At 32.8% G+C, this 27138-nt stretch overlaps 1 protein-coding gene across 1 annotated transcript; it reads right to left on the reverse strand.

Annotated features, from left to right (window-relative positions):
* Nucleotides 1-1494: 1494 nt before the first annotated feature.
* LOC139517762 (uncharacterized) lies at nt 1495-9474 on the reverse strand. The gene is made up of 4 exons (XM_071309146.1): nt 9277-9474; nt 4770-4887; nt 3693-3713; nt 1495-3302 (listed from the first exon to the last, which is right to left on the reverse strand). The coding sequence occupies exons 1-4, from the start codon at nt 9338-9340 to the stop codon at nt 3152-3154; spliced, it is 354 nt and encodes a 117-aa protein (XP_071165247.1). The 5' UTR covers nt 9341-9474; the 3' UTR covers nt 1495-3151.
* Nucleotides 9475-27138: the final 17664 nt, after the last annotated feature.

Here is a 27138-nt window from a genome sequence, read left to right on the forward strand (position 1 = left end):
CAATGTGTAGTTGTGTTATGCTTTGTCTATTCGTCATTTTATTTTTCATTGTTGACATATTTATTTGTTTTTAAAGTGATTAAGAGTATAATACAATGTTGACTGGTGTATCCTACCCTATGTTGCTTTATTTTGCCTTTTTGTCTTTTTTTAGATTTTAGCGTCACTGATGAGTCTTTTATAGACGAAACGCGTGTCTGGCATCTATGATGAGTTTTTTTTTGGACAGTTTTACCTGTTATGCCTGTTTTTTTAACATATTTATTTCAATATAATGGAATTTTATGCGACTCGCATACAAGAGTCTGGTTTAGCTAGCTATAAAACCAGATTTAATCCATAATTTTCCTCACAAAGAAATTCCTATTCCATGTAAGATAATGAAAAATGTTTCCATTCGTTTGATGTGTTTGAGCTTTTAATTTTTTCATTTGATAAGGAACTTTCCGTTTTGAACTTTGTTTGGAGTTCGGCATTTTTTTTAAATTTATTTTTTTACAGGCCTAAAAAAGGCACATACAGAATGTGACAGGGTAATGACTTGTTATAAGCACAATAACTACAATGAATGAACTGTTTGGTTTGAAGGAACAGATAATTAATATATAAAAGTGAATAACTTTAACTTCATTTTTTGTTTTTATATATAAGATGGAGAAAACGGACATGGATTCTTAATGTAACTTACTGTTTGATGTGCAGCACAATCTATTGCAAAAATATGTATCTTTATTATGAAGATTGTTTAATTTTTCGACACACACGCTCATCAGTCGTGAATTGGCCTAAATGTACTGAACAACAATCCTATATTCTTAAGGTGCCTCTCGTTTTTAGTCTTTTATATAGATTCCTATTTGAATTGTTTATTATTTGTGGGTCCTTAATAGGTTGCTGTTCGCGCCGTGTTGAAATCCGTAAATTTACCTATAACTATTAAGATTGTGGTATATACAAACGACACAGCAACCGAACAAAACACATACCCGGAAGAGGGAAACATATTGTCCTCGACAATAGCCAGGTAACTATATAATGTGTGAGGCTCCACATCGCACCGATTCAAACAATATGAAATAATTGATAACAACAAATGTCAACTGGTGGGGAAATAATTGTTACTTTTTCCCCAATAAAACGTTTTTTCCATTGTTTCACATCAATTGTCGGAAATACTTAAACTTTGGCATTTTTTTAAATTAAAACAACGAACGCCACTGGATAGAAACAAACATCCGATATCACGAGATAGTACCTACAGACATTAAATAAATGACTAAATAGATTTATTTTAACAAAGAATAAACCAAAGCTATATGAATAAATAAGATATAAATTTAGGACTTTCACTCAGTCAATACGTTATACATAGACCTGTCAACTAATATTGGCAACTGTTATTATGATATATTTGAATTAAAACTTCGTGGTATGAATAACAGATACGATGAGGATAAACATGTAATTCATGTCTGTATTAAAGTAAAACACTGATTTGAATTTCACATAAGAATTAATATTTATTAGTACAAGTATATCCTGTTACTGAAGCAAATTCTAGTTTACATAATACACATGCTTTTAAAAGTACGATATGATCATTGCCACTTCACTATATTACGAAATGTGAAATGATTTAAGTGAAAAATAGAGTCCTTTCTTGATTTTCGTTATGAAATAGACTTTTTTCTTTCTTTTCTTGTCAAGGTTAAAACAAAATGTAAACATGATCTCCAATAACTAAACAAAACACATAAATATCAAGGAAAGAAAGAACGACATATGTGTTAGAATTATATTTTATGCTGTAAATGATTTAAGAAAGGTCCATGAAAGAAAAAGAAAATTACAAAAAACTAATTTCCCCCATTAAAAACAAAATGATACACTAATCCTTTCCAAATGAATAGATTTTGCAAAAATGGTTTGTATTTTGTAAAACTAACTAACTACTTATAAATATGAATTCACTAGATAAATTCACTGGTTATTCAGTGACTAAATCACAGGGGTACTTGGCCAATTGCTGTAGATCGATTAATTTGTAGTTTCAGAAAAAAAAAGTGCAAGACATTTTCTAGAGAAAGAAAACAACAGAAAAACAAATGAACATTTCTTTGAGATATACACGAGGAAACTTAAGCTAATCCTTGTTTTTGAAACAACTGTATAAATGTAGGCGTGCAAATGAGTTGATGTTAAACTATCATTTGTGAGAGGTTTAGCTTGCTATAAAACCAGGTTTGATCCATCATTCCTACTTAAGAAAATGCCTGTACCAAGTCATAAATATGACAGTTGTTATCCGTTCGTGTGTTGTTTTTGAACTTTTGATTTTGCCATTTGATTGTGTACTTTCCTTATTGAATATTCCTGAGAGTTCAGTATTTTTGTATTTTTGATTTTTGTTCCTTATCCTAAACCTTCAATCTAATTTAATTATATGTCTATGCATTTTAATTTAAATGTACATAGACGTCATTTAACTTGATTTAAGTCTTTACTGTTCTAATAAAAAACAAATCTTCGAAATACATGTGAAGTGTGTTACGTATGTGCCTGTCCCAAGTCAGGAGCCTGTAATTCAGTGGTTGTCGTTTGTTTATGTGTTACATATTTGCTTTTCGTTCATTTTTTTTACATAAATAAGGCCGTTAGTTTTCTCGTTTGAATTGTTTGACATTGTCTTACCTTTTATAGCCGACTATGCGGTATGGGCTTTGCTTATTGTTGAAGGCCGTACGGTGACCTATAGTTGTTAATGTCTGTGTCATTTTGGTCTTTTGTGGATAGTTGTCTTATTGGCAATCATGCCATATCTTCTTTTTTATATTTCATTAAAACTATTTTTAGTATAAATGCGTATACAACAAGAGTTTTAACATTAGACAAGCAAGCTGCTACATGTTCCGTGACGTTAATTATTAAAATACAACAACGTTTTTATATGTTAGTGCATTAAATTAACGAGTTTAAATATTTCACATATCTATACAATATTGTTCAATCGTTGAATATGTACATCTCAGATTACATGATAAAAATTGTGATAGAACAAACTTTTTTTTGTTGGGGGAGGGGGGTTTGTTAACTTTTTTGGCCACTATTGCTTGTCCCCATTGTTCTGTCATTTTTTGTACCATTCTCAGTTTTATGAGCGCACTTCCTGGTGGACAAAACGTTCTTCGTCATCGCGTCTCGGTCCTGCTCTATTATGGCGGCTCATTCGTACACAGCAGCCGACAATTGACATAAAGATAGATACACCACCAACAACAGTGATTATGGTGTGCCATGTTTTCCTGAAATATATTTCAAAAATTACGTAGTAAAACACAGATATGAAATTGATGTGTATACAGAAAAATCACTATAATCAGTTTTGATCCACCATTTTCTAAATAAGAAAATGCCCGTACACAGTCCGGAATATGCATGACAGTTGGTATCCATCCATTTGACTTGTTTGAGCTTTTGATTACTGACTTTCCTTTTTGAATTTTCCACGGAGTTCCGATTGTTTGTTAAATTACCTTTTTACTGTATGCTAAGAGTAAACAGACGTTTACCTATAACATAATGATAAAAGCTCTATACATTATGTTTGATGTGTACGCTCCTTGTATTTATCTGAGACTGACCATTTTTTTGACACAGATTGTATTCTGTTATTAACATAAAAATGTACCTACCAACCAGAAGTGTCACTAGTTCTGAAAAATAAATTATATAGTTTTTAATATAAATATATAGAAGTAATACAGTGTTAGGGTGAATACATAACATAGGTCATACCCAATGCTTGAAAGAATAATTCAATTAAATGTTTGAACGAAAATATAGCATTTGGAGTTGTAGAGTAAAACATATTATTTTCATCTTTTGAACCTATTTAATTTGCAATAACAAACAATACACATACATTGGACTAAATATAATCACGCTTTTGTTCTATTAAACTTTAAAAATCCATTCATTCAATGTGTCAATCATAGGTGTTATGGAAAATCTGACGGTTGTTGTATTCACGTGAATGTTTCCTTCTTCTAATTAATCGTATAATACAGCAAATAAAAAAAATAAAAAATAAAAAAATAAAACAACAACAACAGCAAACAAACAAACAAACAAACAAACAAAAACAAACACAGACAAGTTAAAAAGGGGAAAAAAATGAAACATAATTAGAAATATTTAAAAGCGAGGTTTTGAAATACATTTTTACCAGTTATATTATATTTTATTTTGTCTAGAAGATGTAGCTGAGTAGTAATTAAAAAAGCACACAATCGGTTTTGAACCCCGAAACTATACAATGAATGTGTTTGACACTAAAATGAAATCACAGGAATACTGTTAAAAAGTAGTACTTAATATATAAATGTCCATCATATACTGGCTTCAATGTAATGACAAAGATTCATCATGACATTGGAAAACAAACCAACTATTTGTTCCTGTCATTCTCTCTTGACTCTTAACTGCAGTAAAAACTAAATTTGGACACAATAAAGAACATTGACTTATGAATCATATGATACTTTATAACCTGAATAATTAAGGGGTATATGCTCATAAATATCTCTTAGAAAAGGTTTTGAAAGGAGTATGTCTGAATGCTACCAAAATTATCTAATTTGTGAAATGTAAATAATCTTCATGTCAATTATGTATTTCAATTGTCTATCTTTCTGTTTATAACAGACATGTTTGAAATTAATAACCTGTAAAAAAAGGAGCCCAAGTTGCATATAATGTACTTGACTTACTCTTCACACATATATGAGTCCTGCTCGTCAGTAAGACAATCCCATCTACCATCTACTTTACAACATGTTCCTATATCACATTCGTATTCAGTAGCATAATCTCCGCCGCATATTTCACCTACAAGTGAATTATTATAAAACATATAACCAATTCTGTCAAATATTTATACTAACTTTTACGGAGTGACTATTCGTCCAGCTAGACGAATAGTACATCAGTAAAACTGTAAATAAAACTGTACATCTGTAAAACTATATATGAACTGTATATACTTATGTAAAACTGTATATAAAATGTGGATATATAACGTATCACACATGATGCAGTGGTACAATATATATGTGTAGTTTATACAAAGACTTAAACTATGCAGTTAGTTTACATTTCTACAGAGTTGCCGTTTATATACAACTTTAAAAATGTACAGATTATATACATTTTTACAGATGTACAGTTTATATACAGCTTTACAGCTTGCCAGATGTAAAGTTTATATACAGCTTTACAGCTTGACAGATGTACAGTTTATATACCGCTTTACAGCTTGCCAGATATGCAGTTTATATACAGCTTTACAGCTTGACAGATGTATAGTTTATATACAGCTTTAGAGACTCAAAAATAATTGAAATTACAAGGAAAGCATTGATCGGAGAACTATAATTTCACAAAATAATTGACTCGCTATAGCTGTATAAATAGTGGAAAAGATTATCAAAACAAGAGTTATTGAAAAAGGACTCTACATAGGCTTGTCAAAGTCAATAAAATTTGATTATACTCCGAAAATAAATCTTGCAAATAGCCTACAAACTCAGTAAATGGGAAATACACGGCTTTTTGGAAGTTGGATATTAGGGGTGGTGTTACAAAAAGTGAGATATAGGATTATAAAAAGTGGGTACTAGTATATGAACAATAGGGGACAATAAAGATGGGATATTGGGAGAAAAAACAGAGATTTGGGAAAAACACCCTGTGTACCCCACCCCCTCATGTAAATAGAATAAAATCCCACCTGCATTATTTTAATAAAAAAATAAATACAGTGTTGTTTACCTGTGGAGGGGGTATAGAAAACTCTCCCACCTTTCAATCAAAATATGAATAGGTTTATGTTTAAAAGGGGTCTAGAATTCTGTTTGACAGCTTCAGACATAATCCGTACGTTAACTTTAATTTAAGAGGAACGAAAGATACCGGAGGGACAACCAAAATCATAAATAAAAAAAAAACTGACAACACCATGGCTAAAAACGAAAAAGACAAACACACAAACAATAGTACACATGACACAATATAGAAAACTTGAGAATAAAAAACACGAACACCACCAAAAACTAGTGGTGATCTCATGTGCTCCGGAAGGGTAAGCAGATCCTTTTTGTCGTAAAGTTTTGTTTTCAACCGACCCTCGTTGTCAAGATATGAGACCGAATTAACTGTATCTGTAGTATCCTCTATCTCTAGTTCGATGGGATAGATGAATTCAATATAGTCATTAAATTTTGAATTATTTTGTGAAAGAACATTATCTATATAACGGAAAGTAGAGTTAAAGGATATTGCTGACTTCTTATATTTCTTCCCTGTTTGAAGTCATCCTCATAATAAGATAGAAACAAGTCGGAAAAAAGAGAGGCATACTTTTTTCCCATTGGAATGCCGACAGTCTGTTGAAAAACACGTCCTCTGAACGTAAGAAATATGTTTTCAATCAAGATATAAAGCATCTTGATAATGTCAGTTTCAGAGATTTTTTGTTTGAATCAGAGTGATCCTTTACAAAGTAGGATTTATCCCTCCCTAAGACAAGATATTTGTATCTACGTACATGCATGAGTTAAACACGTCATAAATTTCTTTTAACACCAAAAGTTATTTCTTCCCTCTTCTTACGATGGGAAGAAATAAAGAAATACATATATGAAATATATATGATTTTTTTTTAAATTATACGTTGTCTATATTGGACTATTTTTGAAGAAACCAACAATTTCAACTGACCGTAACAAGACGGGCGCCTAACAATTTAAGATTGCAGAACATTGCTCATTAAATGTCTAAAATATAATTTGTGAACCCCTGGTGGCGATGAAGATTCTTTTTCACGCACACACATATACTGACATTCGTATTGTATTGGCTGGACAAAAAGACCTGGTACTATTTGTCCGGCTAGCCAGATAAATAGCAAGTGCCTAACTTTTATGCTTCAAATGATTCCATTATTTTTATTGGCCGAAACAATCGCGATTAATTGCAAAATTATGTTTTATTTCCAAATAACATTCTGCTTCGATGATGTGTACATCATTATGACGTTACAGAAGTGTAATAACAGCATAAACCAGCTCAACGTTAAACATATTCATCTTCAAAACTTCAATTGGGCAGTGTCTAATAAATTGTCTGATCACTCTGTTGAAATGTTTGGTATAATAATTCACAACATAAATCATGGTCGATTTACTTGCCAGAAGAATATGAACCTAACAAAATCGGTATCACGAATTGTATCATTCAGATTCATCTAGCAAATCGAAGGAATTGATTTTTTTTGTAAATTGTGGTCACAGATAAAATTTGACGAAATCTCGAACCTGAGAAATCGTGATACTTATTCAATGATACATCGTAACACTCTTGTCAGTAGAAATTGGGTCTGAGACGACGAATGACAAAAAAACCTGAGATAAATTATCCCTCAGATTCGTTATCTCAACATTACTTTACACCAGAAAAGTTATCTATTTCATTGCCTGTTCATGCATGTTATACCTTTTGTAATAACACAGTCATGGTTCGTTAAAAGATGCAATCAGAGGATACTTCAATCGCATACATATTATTAATGTTCTCTTTTCACCAGGATTTGGATTTAATGAAGGATGACAATTCAGGACCTCCTTATTTATATAATTTGAATTTTAGAGCATAACATTTATAAATTGAAACAACGTATTAAAATTGTAAACATCCTTTTTGTTTGTATTTAGTGTAACGATTGAATTCGTGTTTACGAAACTGAACAGCTATTTTTTACAGAACTCATTTGTTATTATGAAATTGAGACATACGAGTTTTAGAATTCGTCATTACGAATTTAATCCGGAGTCATGAATTATAATATACGTTGGTTAATTTTAAATTTGAGTCCTGAAGGAAAAGGCCGGCCATGTCAGCCCTGCCAAAATATATATTCAAATTTAAATATATATATTCAAATTTAAATATATATATTCAAATTTAAATATATATATTTAAAAATATTTAAAGATCACAAATACAAAATAAATCGGAATTATATTTTTTATCCCGATTTGCAAGGTTCATTATGTGCAGCATATTTAGTCATTAGTTAATAATCAAAGGTTAATTTCTATTAGGGATAATGAATTTTTAAATTTGCAATATCAGATGAAGAGGATCATATTGATTGAAGGTCTTAAAAACGGTTTCTGTACTTCACTGATACATTTTTCGATAGGAATAAGTTTTGGTAAAAAGGACACGTTGGTTATAACAAACGTGGATATGTCTTTGGCAGTTGTTGATGTGAAAAAGATTACATTTGAGATTGTTAAGTCGAGGTTACACATTTACGAGTGTTACTGCCGTCCTTATCAGGACCATTCGAGATAAAAACGAGTAAAAAATCTGACCAAGATCCTGTGCATCGTGCTGTATCGCATTGCAAACAACTTGGTCTGGACTCTGTCGTATTGTGTTCTGTAATTGGCGAGATTATGACGAAGATATCTGTTCTAGGATGTTTTTCGGCAAAGACGGTTCGCTTTAAGCAAGATCTGGTTGCATTCTGGACTCAATCGGTAAAAACAGTAATAACAAATTCCACAGGACACCGTCGAGAAAACACATAACATTGTTACGATTTTGATCTGAAACAGTAGAAACTTTCACGACATATTCACGATAGTAGTCTTAGTAGACACAACGGCCAACGGGACACACCTAGCTGTCAGGGTACTTGGTCGTCATCTCAGGATCATTTGAAGGAATCGGGTACGAATGTATACGACAAAGTACAGACAATGATAGGACATTCGAGAGCATTGGGGATAGTAATCTGACTTTTGCACTTCATGTCTTATAGCGGTCTGATCTCAAACGGTAGCCATTATCGGCACTATGTGAACCAATGGATAAAGCTCAAACCGTTAAAATCCTCATAATGTCATGCGGGGGGGGGGGGGGGAGATTTCGGTAAATTTAAGCTTAAATTGACTTAAGACATCATATTTGATTCTGAAAATTTGACTGTGGAGTGTTTTATAAATTGTATAACGGTTTAAAAAAAAATAAAAAATGTCTATAACTTTGTTTACAAATGTCTAGAGTTACGGAATCAAATTTGGCCGACCATTACAAATAGTTTTTAATTTAAGAGTACAAAAAATATTTAGATTGATATTTTGATTATGTAAAAAAAACAATGGTTATAAAAATCACAATTTAAAAGCGTAATATTGTTTATTTACATACCATTTATATGCTGAAAAATCAAGGCCACAAATAAAAAAATTAAAACAAATCCCAAAGTCGTCATATTGAGTTAATATTAATCAAACGTCTGTAACTACGTTAATCAGGGCAGGAAAACCGGAATTTTACATTTTATATAAATTATAGTTAAGGAAGTAATAAACACATCATTGCATACATCAATCATTATAGAAAAACTAAGTGTTATACAATGTACCTGTTAGATGGTCTATTTTAGTAACTTAGTTAAGCTGTACACTAGGTGTCTCATTTTATTTTACACAAAATGATTGCAGTGCCCGTATCTTTATTTATGCATTTAATCTCCTGCCATGTTGATAATTAAGGTCTTTCCTCTAGGCGAGGAAAGACCTTATTGTTTTTCTAATGTTTTTTTTTCTTTTTTTTCTTCCAGCATTTTTTTGGCACGCCCTCCTTCCGCTTCTATTGGAGTTATCAATACCAAAATTGAATCATCGATAGACCTAAACATGAACTTTTACCAGATGAACTTTTGTAGGATTTCACCATCCCCTTTAGAAGTAATCTCCCTTTTATTGATTTTTTTCCACATGGTCCCCCACAAATGTGTTAAAAGATATCATGACTTTATTTGGACAATATGTAGATCTCATCATGATGTATTACCATATGAGGCTGCATAAGATTTCATCATCCCCTTTGAGAGTTGTATTCCCTTGAAGCAATTTCTTTTATTTGCATTTTTCTCAAAAAGTATTACAGATAGAATTGAATTGAAAATGACAGCATGTATTAGAACAGATGGCAATGTTTATAAACATAAACAATTAATTTGTTACTAACCCTTATATGGAGTTATTTCCCTTTAAAAATTTAAAATAATTTTTCAAAAATTCTATTTCGAGAACCGGAAGTCATAGAGACTTGGAACCTTCACCAATAATCTTAAATTCATATGACCTTTAATATGCACCTAAGGTCAAAGGTCATCGAGTGCAAAAATGTCCGACCGTCTGTTCAAAAGTTGCAACGGGATAAGTCTTAAAAGTATAGTATTGTGTGTATACCTTTTTAAAGGTAACAGATATCAACCTACTATAAACTGCAAAGATGATCAGTAATTCAAGACCTTCAATTTGAGGTCAATGTCAGGTCATGACGAAATTTCACCTTGACCTTCACAGTATACAATGACCTTGACCTTGTGATATTTGAAAGGTCAAGTGGTCCTGAGTTGAATAGTGGTAGTCCCATGTCTCTACGACTTCCGGTTCTTAAGTTTGGTATTGCATCATATATTTGATGTTTAATTGTGACCTTGGTGAACTTTGAAAATGTCCCAATTCTTTTCCTATAATGTTGTCCTTTAACTGTAGATCATTTATCATTTAACAGATTTGAGATATCTATTGTCGTTTTAGAGATAATGCAATTTGAAGTTTTGCGAGCGGTAGCATGTATTTCTGAATCAACAACAGCTTTCCCCTTAAAATGTTTTAGAAATTGAAGAAGTTAACATAGTTATATCTTTGACCAAATACCAAAAACATTCCATTGAAAAAAACACCAAAAAAATCATTTCGAAATTTTCATGTTTTGCATTGACTTTGTAAGTTTCATAACTTCTATTTATATAATTGATATTGCATCATTTTTTGCACTTTGTCAAATGGGGTCATCTGATACATCAAATTGAAGGTCTCAATAAACTTTACTTAAAAACGAAAATTTTAAACCTCTTTTACATCCCAGGTGGAAGCGTGGGGTCATTTAGTGCAAAAATTCAAACTTCTTAGATGGTAAGGTTGTCGCATATCAAATGAAAGAACATAAAGCGTACATTTCAAATTTCAAATTGACGTCTCTCGAAAATTGGTTAGATGCGGTCATTGAGTGCAAAAAATAAATTTTCTTTACGATAGGTTTGTTGTATATCAAATGAAAGGTCATAATGTGAACATTTGAAATATCGAATTCCCAACCTCCAAAAATTGGTTGGATGGGGTTATTAAGTGCAATAATCAAACTTTTTAGAACACGGCGTTGTCGCATATCAAATGACAACTCCACTACCCTGTGTTACATATATCATACTTCCGATCTCAAAAATGAAGGCGAATGAGGTCATTCAGAGTAAAAAGCGAAAAGTTTCAGAAGGTATGCTTGTCGTATTTTTTCTTTTTCATTTTAAGGTCTTTCCCCTACATGGGAAAGACCTTATTGTTTTTCTAATATTTTTTTAAGGTCTTTCCTCTCCGCGAGGAAAGACCTTATTGTTTTTCTAATGTTTTTTTTTCTTTTTCTTTTTTTTTCCAACATTTGTTTGACATGCCCGCCTCTTGTTTCTGTTGGAGCTATGGAGACCAAATATGGACCATTGATAGACCTCATCATGAAGTATTACCATATGACCCGGTTAAGGATTTCATCATCCCCTTAAGAAGTTATCTCCCTTTTATTGACTTTTTCAACATGACCCCCCCTCGTTTTTTTTAAGATATCATGACCTTATTTGGACCATAGGTAGATCTCATCATGATGTATTACCAAATGAGGCTGAATAGGATTTCATCGTCCCCTATGAGAGTTATATCCCCTTGAAAGAATTTCTTTCCTTTGCATTTTTCTCAAAAAGTATTAGAGATAGAATCGATTTAAAAACGACAAAATGTACAGGAACATATGGCAATGTTAATGAACATATACAATCATTTTGTTATCAACCCTTATAAGGAGTTATCCCCCTTGAAAAATTGTACACAATTTTTGAAAAATTGTATTTCGAGAACCATAAGTCATAGAGACTTGGGACCTACACCAGTAATCTTAGGTTTGCGTGACCCTCAATATGCACCCAAGGTCAAAGGTCACCGAGTGCAAATCAAAATTACGCTGCAATTTCAAGCTTGCATATTAAGAAAACGATAATCGTTTGCTGCATACATACTGTGTATGAAATGTTCCTCTTGACGAGCTCTACATTTTATACATTAAGCTAAAAAATGCCCGAGCGTCTGTTCAATAGTTGCGTCAACATAACTCTTAACACTATAGTAACATGTGTATATCTTTTAAAAGGTAACAGATATCAACCTACTATAAACTGCAGAAATGATCAGTAATTTAAGACCTTCAATTTGAGGTCAATGTCAGGTCATGATGAAATTTCACCTTGACCTTCACAGTATACAATGACCTTGACCTTGTGATATTTGAAAGGTCAAGTGGTCCTGAGTTGAATGGTGATAGTCCCATGTCTCTACGACTTCCGGTTCTTAAGTTTGGTAATGCATCATATATTTGATGATTAATTGTGACCTTGGTCAACTTTGAAATTGTCCCAATTCCTTTTCTATAATGTTGTCCTTCAACTATAGATCATTTATCATTTAACAGATTTGAGATATCTATTGTCGTTTGAGAGATAATGCAATTTGAAGTTTTGCGAGCGGAGGCATGTATTTCTGAATCAACAAGAGCTTACCACTTAAAATGTTTTAGAAATTGAAGAGGTTAACATAGTTATATGTTTTACCAAATACCAAAAACATTCCATGGAAAAAAACACCAAAAAATCAATTTGAAATTTTCAAGTTTTGCATAGACTTTGTAAGTTTCATAACTTCTATTTATATAGTTGATATTGCATCATTATTTGCACTTTGTCAAATGGGGTCATCTGATATATCAAATTGAAGGTCTTAATAAACTCTACTTAAAAATGAAAATTTTAAACCCCCTTTTCATCCCAGGGGGACGGGTTGGGTCATTTAGTGCAAACATTAAAATTTCTCAGATGGTAAGGTTGTCGCATATTTAAGGTCTTTCCCCTACATGGGAAAGACCTTATTTAAGGTCTTTCCTCTCCGCGAGGAAAGACCTTATTGTTTTTCTCCTGTTTTTTTTAAGGTCTTTCCTCTCCGCGAGGAAAGACCTTATTGTTTTTCTCCTGTTTTTTTTTTTTTTTTTTTTTTTTTTTTTTTTTTTTTCATCCAGCATTTCTTTGACATGGCCCCCCCTCGTTTCTATTGGAGTTATCAAGACCAAATACGGACCATTGGTAGAACTCATCATGAAGTATTACCAGATGAGGCTGTGTAGGATTTCATCATCCCCTTTAGAAGTTATCTCTCTTTTATTGGGGTTTTTTTACATGGCCCCCCCTCGTTGTTTTTAAAGATATCATGACCTTATTTGGACAATAGTTAGATCTCATCATGATGTGTTACCATATGAGGCTGCTAAGGATTTCATTATTCCCTATGAGAGTTACGTCCCCTTGAAGCAATTTCTTTCTTTTACATTTTTCTCAAAAAGTATTCAAGATAGAATTGATTTGAAAACGGAAACATGTACAAGACCAGATGGCAATGATAATGAACATATACAATCATTTTGTTGTTAACCTTTATAAGGAGTTATTTCCCTTGAAAAAATATACCCAATTTTTGAAAAATTGTATCTCGAGAACCGGAAGTCGTAAAGACTTGGGACCTACACCAATAATCTTAAGTTCATGTGACCTTTAATTTGCACCCAAGGTCAAAGGTCACCGAGTGCAAAAAAAAATTACGCTGCAATTTCAAGCTTGCATATTAAGAAAACGATAAGAGTTTGCTGCATACTTACAGCGTATAAAATGTTCCTCTCTATGAGCTCTACATTTTATACACTGAGCTCAAAAGTGTCCGACTGTCTGTTCAAAAGTTACGACGGGATGATTATTAAAAGTATAGTATTGTGTGTATATCTTTTTAAAGGTAACAGATATCAACCTACTATAAACTGCAAAGATGATCAGTAATTCAAGACCTTCAATTTGAGGTCAATGTCAGGTCATGATGAAATTTCACCTTGACCTTCACATTATACTATGACCTTGACCTTGTGATATTTGAAAGGTCAAGTGGTCCTGAGTTGAATGATGATAGTCCCATATCTCTACGACTTCCGGTTCTCAAGTTTTGTATTGCATCATATATTTGATGATTAATTGTGACCTTGGTGAACTTTGAAATTGTCCCAATTCTTTTTCTATAATGTTGTCCTTCAACCGTAGATCATTTATCATTTAACAGACTTGAGATACCTATTGTCGTTTTAGAGATAATGCAGTTTGAAGTTTTGCGAGCGGAGGCATGTATTTCTGAATCATTAAGAGCTTACCACTTGAAATGTTTTAGAAATTGAAGAGGTTGACATAGTTATATGTTTGACCAAATACCAAAATCATTCCATGGAAAAAAACACCAAAAAATCAATTTGAAATTTTCAAGTTTTGCATTGACTTTGTAAGTTTCATAACTTCTATTTATATAGTTGATATTGCATCATTATTTGCACTTTGTCAAATGGGGTCATCTGATATATCAAATTGAAGGTCTTAATAAACTCTACTTAAAAATGAAAATTTTAAATCCCCTTTTCATCCCAGGGGGACGGGTGGGGTCATTTAGTGCAAACATTCAAATTTCTCAGATGGTAAGGTTGTCGCATATCAAATGAAAGAACATAAAGCGTACATTTCAAATTTCAAATTGACGTCTCCCACAAATGGGTTGGATGGGGTCATTGAGTGCAAAAAACAAATTTTCTTTTACGATAGGGTTGTTGTATATCAAATGAAAGGTCATGATGTGTACATTTGAAATATCAAATTCCCAACCTCCAAAAATTGGTTGGATGTGGTTATTATGTGCAAAAATCAAACTTTTTAGAACATGGCGTTGTCGCATATCAAATGAAAGCTCATCTACCCTGTGTTACATATATCATACTTCCGATCTCAAAAATGTAGGCGGATGAGGTCATTAAGTGTAAAAAACAAAAAGTTTCAAAAGGTATGCTTGTCGTATATCAAACGAAAGGTCGTACAAAGAACATTACGAAAACATCACTTTTACAGGAAAGACCTTTCAATTGTTTTACAAACAATTGAGATACTAGTTTTTCTCCTGTTTTTTTTTTTTTTTTTCATCCAGCATTTCTTTGACATGGCCTCCCCTCGTTTCTATTGGAGTTATCAAGACCAAATATGGACCATCGGTAGAACTCATCATGAAGTATTACCAGATGAGGCTGTGTAGGATTTCATCATCCCCTTTAGAAGTTATCTCCCTTTTATTGTTTTTTTTCGACATGGCTCCCCCTCGTTGTTTTTAAAGATATCATGACCTTATTTGGACAACAGTTAGATCTCATCATGATGTGTTACCATATGAGGCTGCTAAGGATTTCATTATTCCCTATGAGAGTTACGTCCCCTTGAAGCAATTTCTTTCTTTTACATTTTTCTCAAAAAGTATTCAAGATAGAATTGATTTGAAAACGGCAACATGTACAAGACCAGATGGCAATGATAATGAACATATACAATCATTTTGTTGTTAACCCTTATCAGGAGTTATTTCCCTTGAAAAAATATACCCAATTTTTGAAAAATTGTATCTCGAGAACCGGAAGTCGTAAAGACTTGGGACCTACACCAATAATCTTAAGTTCATGTGACCTTTAATTTGCACCCAAGGTCAAAGGTCACCAAGTGCAAAAAAAAATTACGCTGCAATTTCAAGCTTGCATATTAAGAAAACGATAAGAGTTTACTGCATACTTACAGCGTATAAAATGTTCCTCTTGACGAGGTCTACATTTTATACACGAGTTCAAAAGAGTCCGACTGTCTGTTCAAAAGTTACGACGGGATGATTTTTAAAAGTATAGTATTATGTGTATATCTTTTTAAAGGTAACAGATATCAACCTACTATAAACTGCAAAGATGATCAGTAGTTCAAGACCTTCAATTTGAGGTCAATGTCAGGTCATGATGAAATTTCACCTTGACCTTCACATTATACTATGACCTTGACCTTGTGATATTTGAAAGGTCAAGTAGTCCTGAGTTGAATGGTGATAGTCCCATGTCTCTACGACTTCCGGTTCTCAAGTTTTGTATTGCATCATATATTTGATGATTAATTTTGACCTTGGTGAACTTTGAAATTGTCCCAATTCTTTTTCTATAATGTTGTCCTTCAACTGTAGATCATTTATCATTTAACAGATTTGAGATATCTATTGTCGTTTTAGAGATAATGCAGTTTGAAGTTTTGCGAGCGGAGGCATGTATTTCTGAATCAACAACAGCTTACCACTTAAATTGTTCAAGAAATTGAAGAAGTTTACATAGTTATATGTTTGACCAAATACCAAAAAAAATCCATTGAAAAAAACACCAAAAAATCATTTTGAAATTTTCATGTTTTCCATTGACTTTATAAGTTTCATAACTTCTATTTATATAGTTGATATTGCATCATTTTTGGCACTTTGTCAAATGGGGTCATCTGATATATCAAATTGACGGTCTCAATAAACTCTACTTAAAAATGAAAATTTTAAACCTCTTTTTCATCCCAGGTGGAAGGGTGGGGTCATTAAGTGCAAAAATTCAAATTTCTCAGATGGTAAGGTTGTCGCATATCAAATGAAAGAACATAAAGCGTACATTTCAAATTTCAAATTGACGTCCCCCAAAAATTGGTTGAATGGGGTCATTGAGTGCAAAAAATAAATTTTCTTTTACGATAGGGTTGTTGTATATCAAATGAAAGGTCATGATGTGTACATTTGAAATATAAAATTCCCAACCTCCAAAATTGGTTGGATGGGGTTATTAAGTGCAAAAATCAAACTTTTTAGAACATGGCAATGTCGCATATCAAATGAAAGCTCATCTACCCTGTGTTACATATATCATACTTCTGATCTCAAAAATGTAGGCGAATGAGGTCATTAAGTGTAAAAAACGAAAAGTTTCAAAAGGTATGCTTGTCGTATATCAAACGAAAGGTTGTACAAAGAACATTACGAAAACATCACTTTTACAGGAAAGACCTTTCAATTGTTTTACAAACAATTGAGATACTAGTTTTTCTCCTTTTTTTTTTTTTTTTTTTTTTTCATCCAGCATTTGTTTAACATGGCCTCCCCTTGTTTCTATTGGAGTTATCAAGACCAAATATGGACCATCGGTAGACCTCATCATGAAGTATTACCAGATGAGGCTGTGTAGGATTTCATCATCCCCTTTAGAAGTTATCTCCCTTTTATTGGTTTTTTTTCGACATGGCCCCCCCTCGTTGTTTTTGAAGATATCATGACCTTATGTGGACAATAGTTAGATCTCATCATGATGTGTTACCATATGAGGCTGCTAAGGATTTCATCATTCCCTATGAGAGTTATGTCCCCTTGAAGCAATTTCTTTCTTTTACATTTTTCTCAAAAAGTATTCAAGATAGAATCCATTTGAAAACGGCAACATGTACAGGACCAGACGGCAATGTTAATTAACATATACAATTATTTTGTTGTTAACCCTTATAAGGAGTTATTTCCCTTGAAAAAATATAAACAATTTTTGAAAAATTGTATCTCGAGAACCGGAAGTCGTAAAGACTTGGGACCTACACCAATAATCTTAAGTTCATGTGACCTTTAATTTGCACCCAAGGTCAAAGGTCACCGAGTGCAAAAAAAAATTACGCTGCAATTTCAAGCTTTCATATTAAGAAAACGATAAGAGCTTGTTGTATACTTACAGCGTATAAAATGTTCCTCTCGACGAGCTCTACATTTTATACACTGACCTCAAAAGAATCCGACTGTCTGTTCAAAAGTTACGACGGGATGATTCTTAAAAGTATAGTATTGTGTGTATATCTTTTTAAAGGTAACAGATATCAACCTACTATAAACTGCAAAGATGATCAGTAGTTCAAGACCTTCCATTTGAGGGCAATGTCAGGTCATGATGAAATTTCACCTTGACCTTCACATTTTACTATGACCTTGACCTTGTAATATTTGAAAGGTCAAGTGGTCCTGAGTTGAATGGTGATAGTCCCATGTCTCTACGACTTCCGGTTCTCAAGTTTTGTATTGCATCATATATTTGATGATTAATTGTGACCTTGGTGAACTTTGAAATTGTCCCAATTCTTTTTCTATAATGTTGTCCTTCAACTGTAGATCATTTATCATTTAACAGATTTGAGATATCTATTGTCGTTTTAGAGATAATGCAGTTTGAAGTTTTTTGAGCGGAGGCATGTATTTCTGAATCATCAAGAGCTTACCACTTAAAATGTTTTAGAAATTGAAGAGGTTGACAAAGTTATATGTTTGACCAAATACCAAAAACATTCCATGGAAAAAAACACCAAAAAATCAATTTGAAATTTTCAAGTTTTGCATTGACTTTGTAAGTTTCATAACTTCTATTTATAAAATTGATATTGCATCATTATTTGCATTTTGTCAAATGGGGTCATCTGATATATCAAATTGAAGGTCTTAATAAACTCTACTTAAAAATGAAAATTTTAAACCCCCTTTTCATCCCAGGGGGAAGGGTGGGGTCATTTAGTGCAAACATTCAAATATCTCAGATGGTAAGGTTGTCGCATATCAAATGAAAGAACATAAAGCGTACATTTCAAATTTCAAATTGACGTCTCCCAAAAATGGGTTGGATGGGGTCATTGAGTGCAAAAAATAAATGTTCTTTTAAGGTAGGGTTGTTGTATATCAAATGAAAGGTCATGATGTGTACATTTGAAATGTCAAATTCCCGACCTCCAAAAATTTGTTGTATAGGGTTATTAAGTGCAAAAATCAAACTTTCAAGAACATGGTGTTGTCGCGTATCAAACGAAAGCTCATCTACTCTGTTCCATATATCATAATTCCGATCTCAAAAATGTAGACGGATGAGGTCATTAAGTGTAAAAAGCGAAAAGTTTCAGAAGGTGTGCTTGTCGTATATCAAACGAAAGGTCGAACAAAGTACAATACGAACACATCACTTTTACAGGAAAGACCTTTCAATTGTTTTACAAACAATTGAGATACTAGTTTTTTTTTTTTTTTTTTTTTTCATCCAGCATTTGTTTGACATGGCCTCCCCTCGTTTCTATTCGAGTTATCAAAACCAAATATGGACCATCGGTAGACCTCATCATGAAGTATTACCAGATGAAGCTGTGTAGGTTTTCATCATCCCCTTTAGAAGTTATCTCCCTTTTATTGGTTTTTTTCGACATGGCCCCCCCTCGTTGTTTTTAAAGATATCATGACCTTATTTGGACAAAAGTTAGATCTCATCATGATGTGTTACCATATGAGACTGCTAAGGATTTCATCATTCCCTATGAGAGTTACGTCCCCTTGAAGCAATTTCTTTCTTTTACATTTTTCTCAAAAAGTATTCAAGATAGAATCGATTTGAAAACGGCAACATGTACAAGACCAGAAGGCAATGATAATAAACATATACAATCATTTTGTTGTTAACCCTTATAAGGAGTTATTTCCCTTGAAAAAATATACACAATTTTTGAAAAATTGTATCTCGAGAACCGGAAGTCGTAAAGACTTGGGACCTACACCAATAATCTTAAGTTCATGTGACCTTAAATTTTTACCCAACGTCAAAGGTCACCAAGTGCAAAAAAAAATTACGCTGCAATTTCAAGCTTGCATATTAAGAAAACGATAAGAGTTTACTGCATACTTACAGCGTATAAAATGTTCTTCTTGACGAGCTCTACATTTTATACACTGAGCTCAAAAGATTCCGACTGTCTGTTCAAAAGTTACGACGGGATGATTCTTAAAAGTATAGTATTGTGTGTAAATCTTTTTAAAGGTAACAGATATCAACCTACTATAAACTGCAAAGATGATCAGTAGTTCAAGACCTTCAATTTGAGGTCAATGTCAGGTCATGATGAAATTTCACCTTGACCTTCACATTATACTATGACCTTGACCTTGTGACCTTTGAAAGGTCAAGTGGTCCTGAGTTGAATGGTGATAGTCCCATGTCTCTACGACTTCCGGTTCTCAAGTTTTGTATTGCATCATATATTTGATGATTAATTTTGACCTTGGTGAACTTTGAAATTGTCCACATTCTTTTTCTATAATGTTGTCCTTCAACTGTAGATAATTTATCATTTAACAGATTTGAGATATCTATTGTCGTTTTAGAGATAATGCAGTTTCAAGTTTTGCGAGCGGAGGCATGTATTTCTGAATCATCAAGAGCTTACCACTTAAAATGTTTAAGAAATTGAAGAGGTTGACATAGTTATATGTTTGACCAAATACCAAACACATTCCATGGAAAAAAACACCAAAAAATCAATTTGAAATTTTCATGTTTTGCATTGACTTTGTAAGTTTCATAACTTCTATTTATATAGTTGATATTGCATCATTATTTGCACTTTGTTAAATGGGGTCATCTGATATATCAAATTGAAGGTCTTAATAAACTCTACTTAAAAATGAAAATGTTAAACCCCCTTTTCATCCCAGGGGGAAGGGTGGGGTCATTTAGTGCAAACATTCAAATTTCTCAGATTGTAAGGTTGTCGCATATCAAATGAAAGAACATAAAGCGTACATTTCAAATTTCAAATTGACGTCCCCAAAAAATTGGTTGGATGGGGTCATTGAGTGCAAAAAATAAATTTTCTTTTACGATAGGGTTGTTGTATATCAAATGAATGGTCATGATGTATACATTTGAAATATTAAATTCCCAACCTCCAAAAATAGGTTGGATAGGGTTATTAAGTGCAAAAATCAAACTTTTTAAAACATGGCGTTGTCGCATATCAAATGAAAGCTCATCTATTCTGTGTTACATATATCATACTTCCGATCTCAAAAATGTAGGCGGATGAGGTCATTAAGTGTAAAAAGCGAAAAGTTTCAGAAGGTATGCTTGTCGTATATCAAACGAAAGGTCGTACAAAGTACAATACGAAAACATCACTTTTACAGGAAAGACCTTTCAATTGTTTTACAAATAATTGAGATACTAGTTTTTCTCCTGTTTTTTTTAAGGTCTTTCCTCTCCGCGAGGAAAGACCTTATTGTTTTTCTAATGTTTTTAAGGTCTTTCCCCTACATGGGAAAGACCTTATTGTTTTTCTAATGTTTTTCTTTTTTCTTTTTATTAAGGTCTTTCCTCTTCCCGAGGAAAGACCTTATTGTTTTTAAGGTCTTTCCTCTCCGCGAGGAAAGACCTTATTGTTTTTCTCCTGTTTTTTTTTTTTTTTTTTTTTTTTTTTTTTTTTTTTTTCATCCAGCATTTGTTTGACATGGCCTCCCCTCGTTTCTATTGGAGTTATCAAGACCAAATATGGACCATCGGTAGACCTCGTCATGAAGTATTACCAGATGAAGCTGTGTAGGATTTCATCATCCCCTTTAGAAGTTATCTCCCTTTTATTGGTTTTTTTCGACATGGCCCCCCCTCGTTGTTTTTAAAGATATCATGACCTTATTTGGACAAAAGTTAGATCTCAACATGATGTGTTACCATATGAGGCTGCTAAGGATTTCGTCATTCTCTATGAGAGTTACGTCCCCTTGAAGCAATTTCATTCTTTTACATTTTTCTCAAAAAGTATTCAAGATAGAATCGATTTGAAAACGGCAACATGTACAAGACCAGATGGTTATGATAATAAACATATACAATCAGTTTGTTGTTAACCCTTATAAGGAGTTATTTCCCTTGAAAAAATATACACAATTTTTGAAAAATTGTTTCTCGAGAACCGGAAGTCGTAAAGACTTGGGACCTACACCAATAATCTTAAATTCATGTGACCTTTAATTTGCACCCAAGGTCAAAGGTCACCGAGTGCAAAAAAAAATTACGCTGCAATTTCAAGCTTTCATATTAAGAAAACGATAAGAGTTTGCTGCATACTTACAGCGTATAAAATGTTCCTCTCGACGAGCTCTACATTTTATACTCTGAGCTCAAAAGAGTCCGACTGTCTGTTCAAAAGTTACGACGGGATGATTCTTAAAAGTATAGTATTGTGTGTATATCTTTTTAAAGGTAACAGATATCAACCTACTATAAACTGCAAAGATGATCAGTAGTTCAAGACCTTCAATTTGAGGTCAATGTCAGGTCATGATGAAATTTCACCTTGACCTTCACATTATACTGTGACCTTGACCTTGTAATATTTGAAAGGTCAAGTGGTCCTGAGTTGAATGGTGATAGTCCCATGTCTCTACGACTTCCGGTTCTCAAGATTTGTATTGCATCATATATTTGATGATTAATTGTGACCTTGGTGAACTTTGAAATTGTCCCAATTCTTTTTCTTTAATGTTGTCCTTCAACTGTAGATCATTTATCATTTAACAGATTTGAGATATCTATTGTCGTTTTAGAGATAATGCAGTTTGAAGTTTTTCGAGCGGAGGCATGTATTTCTGAATCATCAAGAGCTTACCACTTAAAATGTTTTAGAAATTGAAGAGGTTGACATAGTTATATGTTTGACCAAATACCAAAAACATTCCATGGAAAAAAACACCAAAAAATCAATTTTAAATTTTCAAGTTTTGCATTGACTTTGTAAGTTTCATAACTTCTATTTATATAATTGATATTGCATCATTATTTGTACTTTGTCAAATGGGGTCATCTGATATATCAAATTGAAGGTCTTAATAAACTCTACTTAAAAATGAAAATTTTAAACCCCCTTTTCATCCCAGGGGGACGGGTGGGGTCATTTAGTGCAAACATTCAAATTTCTCAGATGGTAAGGTTGTCGCATATCAAATGAAAGAACATAAAGCGTACATTTCAAATTTCAAATTGACGTCTCCCAAAAATGGGTTGGATGGGGTCATTGAGTGCAAAAAATAAATGTTCTTTTAAGGTAGGGTTGTTGTATATCAAATGAAAGGTCATGATGTGTACATTTGAAATATCAAATTCCCGACCTGCAAAAATTTGTTGGATAGGGTTATTAAGTGCAAAAATCAAACTTTCAAGAACATGGTGTTGTCGCATATCAAACGAAAGCTCATCTACTCTGTTCCATATATCATGATTCCGATCTCAAAAATGTAGACGGATGAGGTCATTAAGTGTAAAAAGCGAAAAGTTTCAAAAGGTGTGCTTCTCGTATATCAAACGAAAGGTCGTACAAAGTACAATACGAAACATCACTTTTACAGGAAAGACCTTTCAATTGTTTTACAAACAATTGAGATACTAGTTCTAATGTTTTTTTTTCTTTTTTTTTTCCTTCCAGCATTTGTTTGGCACGCCCTCCTACCGCTTTTATTGGATTTATCAATACCAAATTTGAACCATCGATAGACCTCATCATGAACTTTTACCAGATGAACTTTTGTAGGATTTCATCATCCCCTTTAGAAGTTATCTCCCTTTTATTGATTTTTTTCAACATGGCCCCCCCTAAATGTTTTAAAAGATATCATGACCTTTTTTAGACAATAGGTAGATATTATCATGATGTATTACCATATGAGGCTGCATAGGATTTCATCATCCCCTTTGAGAGTTATATCCCCTTGAAGCAATTTCTTTTATTTGTATTTCTCTTTAAAAGTATTAGAAATAGAATCGATTTGAAAATGGCAGCATATACAAGAACAAATGGCAATGTTTATAAACATAAACAATTAATTTGTTACTAAGCCTTATAAGGAGTTATTTCCCTTTAAAAATTATAAATATTTTTTGAAAAGTTCTATTTCGAGAACCAGAAGTCATAGAGACTTGGAACCCTCACCAATAATCTTAAATTCATATGACCTTTAATATGCATCCAAGGTCAAAGGTCACCGAGTGCAAAAAAAAAATTACGCTGCAATTTCAAGCTTACATATTAGGAAAACGATAAGACTTTGCTGCATACATACAGCGCATAAAATGTTCTTCTCGACGAGCTCTACATTTTATACAATAAGCTCAAAAATGTCCGACCGTCTGTTCAAAAGTTACAACGGGATGATGCTTTAAAGTATAGTTTTGTGTGTATATCTTTTTAAATGCAACAGATATCAACCTACTATAAAGTGCAAAGATGATCAGTAATTCAAGACCTTCAATTTGAGGTCAATGTCAGGTCATGATGAAATTTCACCTTGACCTTCACAGTATACAATGACCTTGACCTTGTGATAGTTGAAAGGTTAAGTGGTCCTGAGTTGAATGGTGATAGTCCCATGTCTCTTCGACTTCCGGTTTTTAAGTTAGTATTGCATCATATATTTGATGATTAATTGTGACCTTGGTGAACTTTGAAATTGTCCCAATTCTTTTTCTATAATGTTGTCCTTTAACTGTAGATCATTTATCATTTAACAGATTTGAGATATCTATTGTCGTTTAAGAGATAATGCAGTTTGAAGATTTGCGAGCGGAGGCATGTATTTCTGAATCAACAAGAGCTTATCAAGTAAAATGTTTTAGAAATTGAAGAGGTTAATATAGTTATATGTTTGCCAAAATAACAAAAACATTCCATGGAAAATAACGCCAAAAATTCAATTTGAAATTTTCAAGTTTTGCATTGACTTTTTAAGTTTCATAACTTCTATTTATATAGTTGATATTGCATCATTATTTGCACTTTGTCAAATGGGGTCATCTGATATATCAAATTGAAGGTCTTAATAAACTCTACTTAAAAATGAAAATTTTAAACCCCCTTTTCATCCCAGAGGGACGGGTTGGGTCATTTAGTGCAAACATTCAAATTTCTCAGATGGTAAGGTTGTCGCATATCAAATGAAAGAACATAAAGCGTACATTTCAAATTTCAAATTGACGTCCCCCAAAAATTGGTTGGATGGGGTCATTGAGTGCAAAAAATAAATTTTTCTTTTACGATAGGGTTGTTGTATATCAAATGAAAGGTCATGATGTGTACATTTGAAATATCTAATTCCCAACCTCCAAAAATTGGTTAGATGGGGTTATTAAGTGCAAAAATCAAACTTTTTAGAACATGGCGTTGTCGCATATCAAATGAAAGCTCATCTACCCTGTGTTACATATATTTAAGGTCTTTCCTCTCCGCGAGGAAAGACCTTATTGTTTTTCTCCTGTTTTTTTTTTAAGGTCTTTCCTCTCCGCGAGGAAAGACCTTATTGTTTTTCTCCTGTTTTTTTTAAGGTCTTTCCCCTACATGGGAAAGACCTTATTGTTTTTCTAATGTTTTTTAAGGTCTTTCCCCTTCATGGGAAAGACCTTATTGTTTTTCTAATGTTTTTTTTTCTTTTTTTTCTTTTTTTTCTTTTTTTTCTTCCAACATTTTTTTGACATGCCCGCCTCTTGTTTCTGTTGAAGTTATTAAGACCAAATATGGACCATCGCTAGACCTCACCAAGATGTATTATCAAATGACCCTGTTAAGGATTTCATCATCCCCTTAAGGAGTTATCTCCCTTTTATTGATTTTTTTCAACATGGCTCCCCCTTGTTGGTTTTAAAGATATCATGACCTTAATTGGACATAATGTAGATCTCATCATGATGTATTACCATGTGAGGCTGAATAGGATTTCATCGTCCCCTATGAGAGTTATATCCCCTTGAAACAATTTCTTTCCTTTGCATTTTTCTCAAAAAGTATAAGAGATAGAATCAATTTGAAAACGGCAACATGTACAGGAACAGATGGCAATGTTAATGAACATGTACAATCATTTGTTATTAACCCTTATAAGGAGTTATTCCCCTTGAAAAATTGAACATAATTTTAGAAAAATTGTACTTCGAGAACCAGAAGTCGTAGAGACTTGGTACCTTCACCAATAATCTTTAATTCATGTGACCTTTCATATGCAGTCAAGGTCAAAGGTCACTGAGTGCAAAAAAAAATTACGCTGCAATTTCAAGCTTACATATTAGGAAAACGATAAGACTTTGCTGCATACATACAGCGTATAATTTGTTCCTCTCGACGAGCTCTACATTTTATATAATAAGCCCAAAAATGTCCGACCGTCTGTTCATAAGTTACAACGGGCTGATTCTTAAAAGTATAGTATTTTGTGTATATCTTTTTAAAGGTAACAGATATCAATCTACTATAAACTGCAAAGATGATCAGTAATTCCAGACCTTCAATTTGAGGTCAATGTCAGGTCATGATGAAATTTCACCTTGACCTTCACATTATACTATGACCTTGACCTTGTGATATTTGAAAGGTTAAGTGGTCCTGAGTTGAATGGTGGTAATCCCATGTCTCTACGACTTCCGGTTCTCAAGTTTGGTATTGCATCATATATTTGATGATTAATTGTGACCTTGGTGAACTTTGAAATTGTCCCAATTCTTTTTCTATAATGTTGTCCTTTAACTGTAGATAATTTACCATTTAACAGATTTGAGATATCTATTGTCGTTTTAGAGATAATGCAGTTTGAAATTTTGCGAGCTGCGGCATGTATTTCTGAATCAACAACAGCTTACCACTTAAAATGTTTAAGAAATTGAAGAGGTTAACATAGTTATATGTTTGACCAAATACCAAAAACATTCCATTGAAAAAAAACACCAAAAAATCATTTTGAAATTTTCATGTTTTGCATTGACTTTGTAAGTTTCATAACTTCTATTTATATCGTTGATGTTGCATCATTTTTGACACTTTGTCAAATGGGGTCATCTGATATATCAAATTGTAGGTCTCAATAAATTCTACTTAAAAAATGAAAAATTTAAACCTCTTTTTCATCCCAGGCGGAAGGGTGGGGTCATTTAGTGCAAAAATTCAAATTTCTCAGATGGTAAGGTTGTCGCATATCAAATGAAAGAACATAAAGCGTACATTTCAAATTTCAAATTGACGTTCCTCAAAAATTGGTTGGATGGGGTCATTGAGTGCAAAAAATAAATTTTCTTTTACGATAGGGTTGTTGTATATCAAATGAAAGGTCGTGATGTGTACATTTGAAATATCAAATTCCCGACCTCCAAAAATTAGTTTGATGGGGTTATTAAGTGCAA

Source organism: Mytilus edulis, chromosome 3, assembly GCF_963676685.1.
Source record: "Mytilus edulis chromosome 3, xbMytEdul2.2, whole genome shotgun sequence".
NCBI lineage: Eukaryota > Metazoa > Mollusca > Bivalvia > Mytilida > Mytilidae > Mytilus > Mytilus edulis.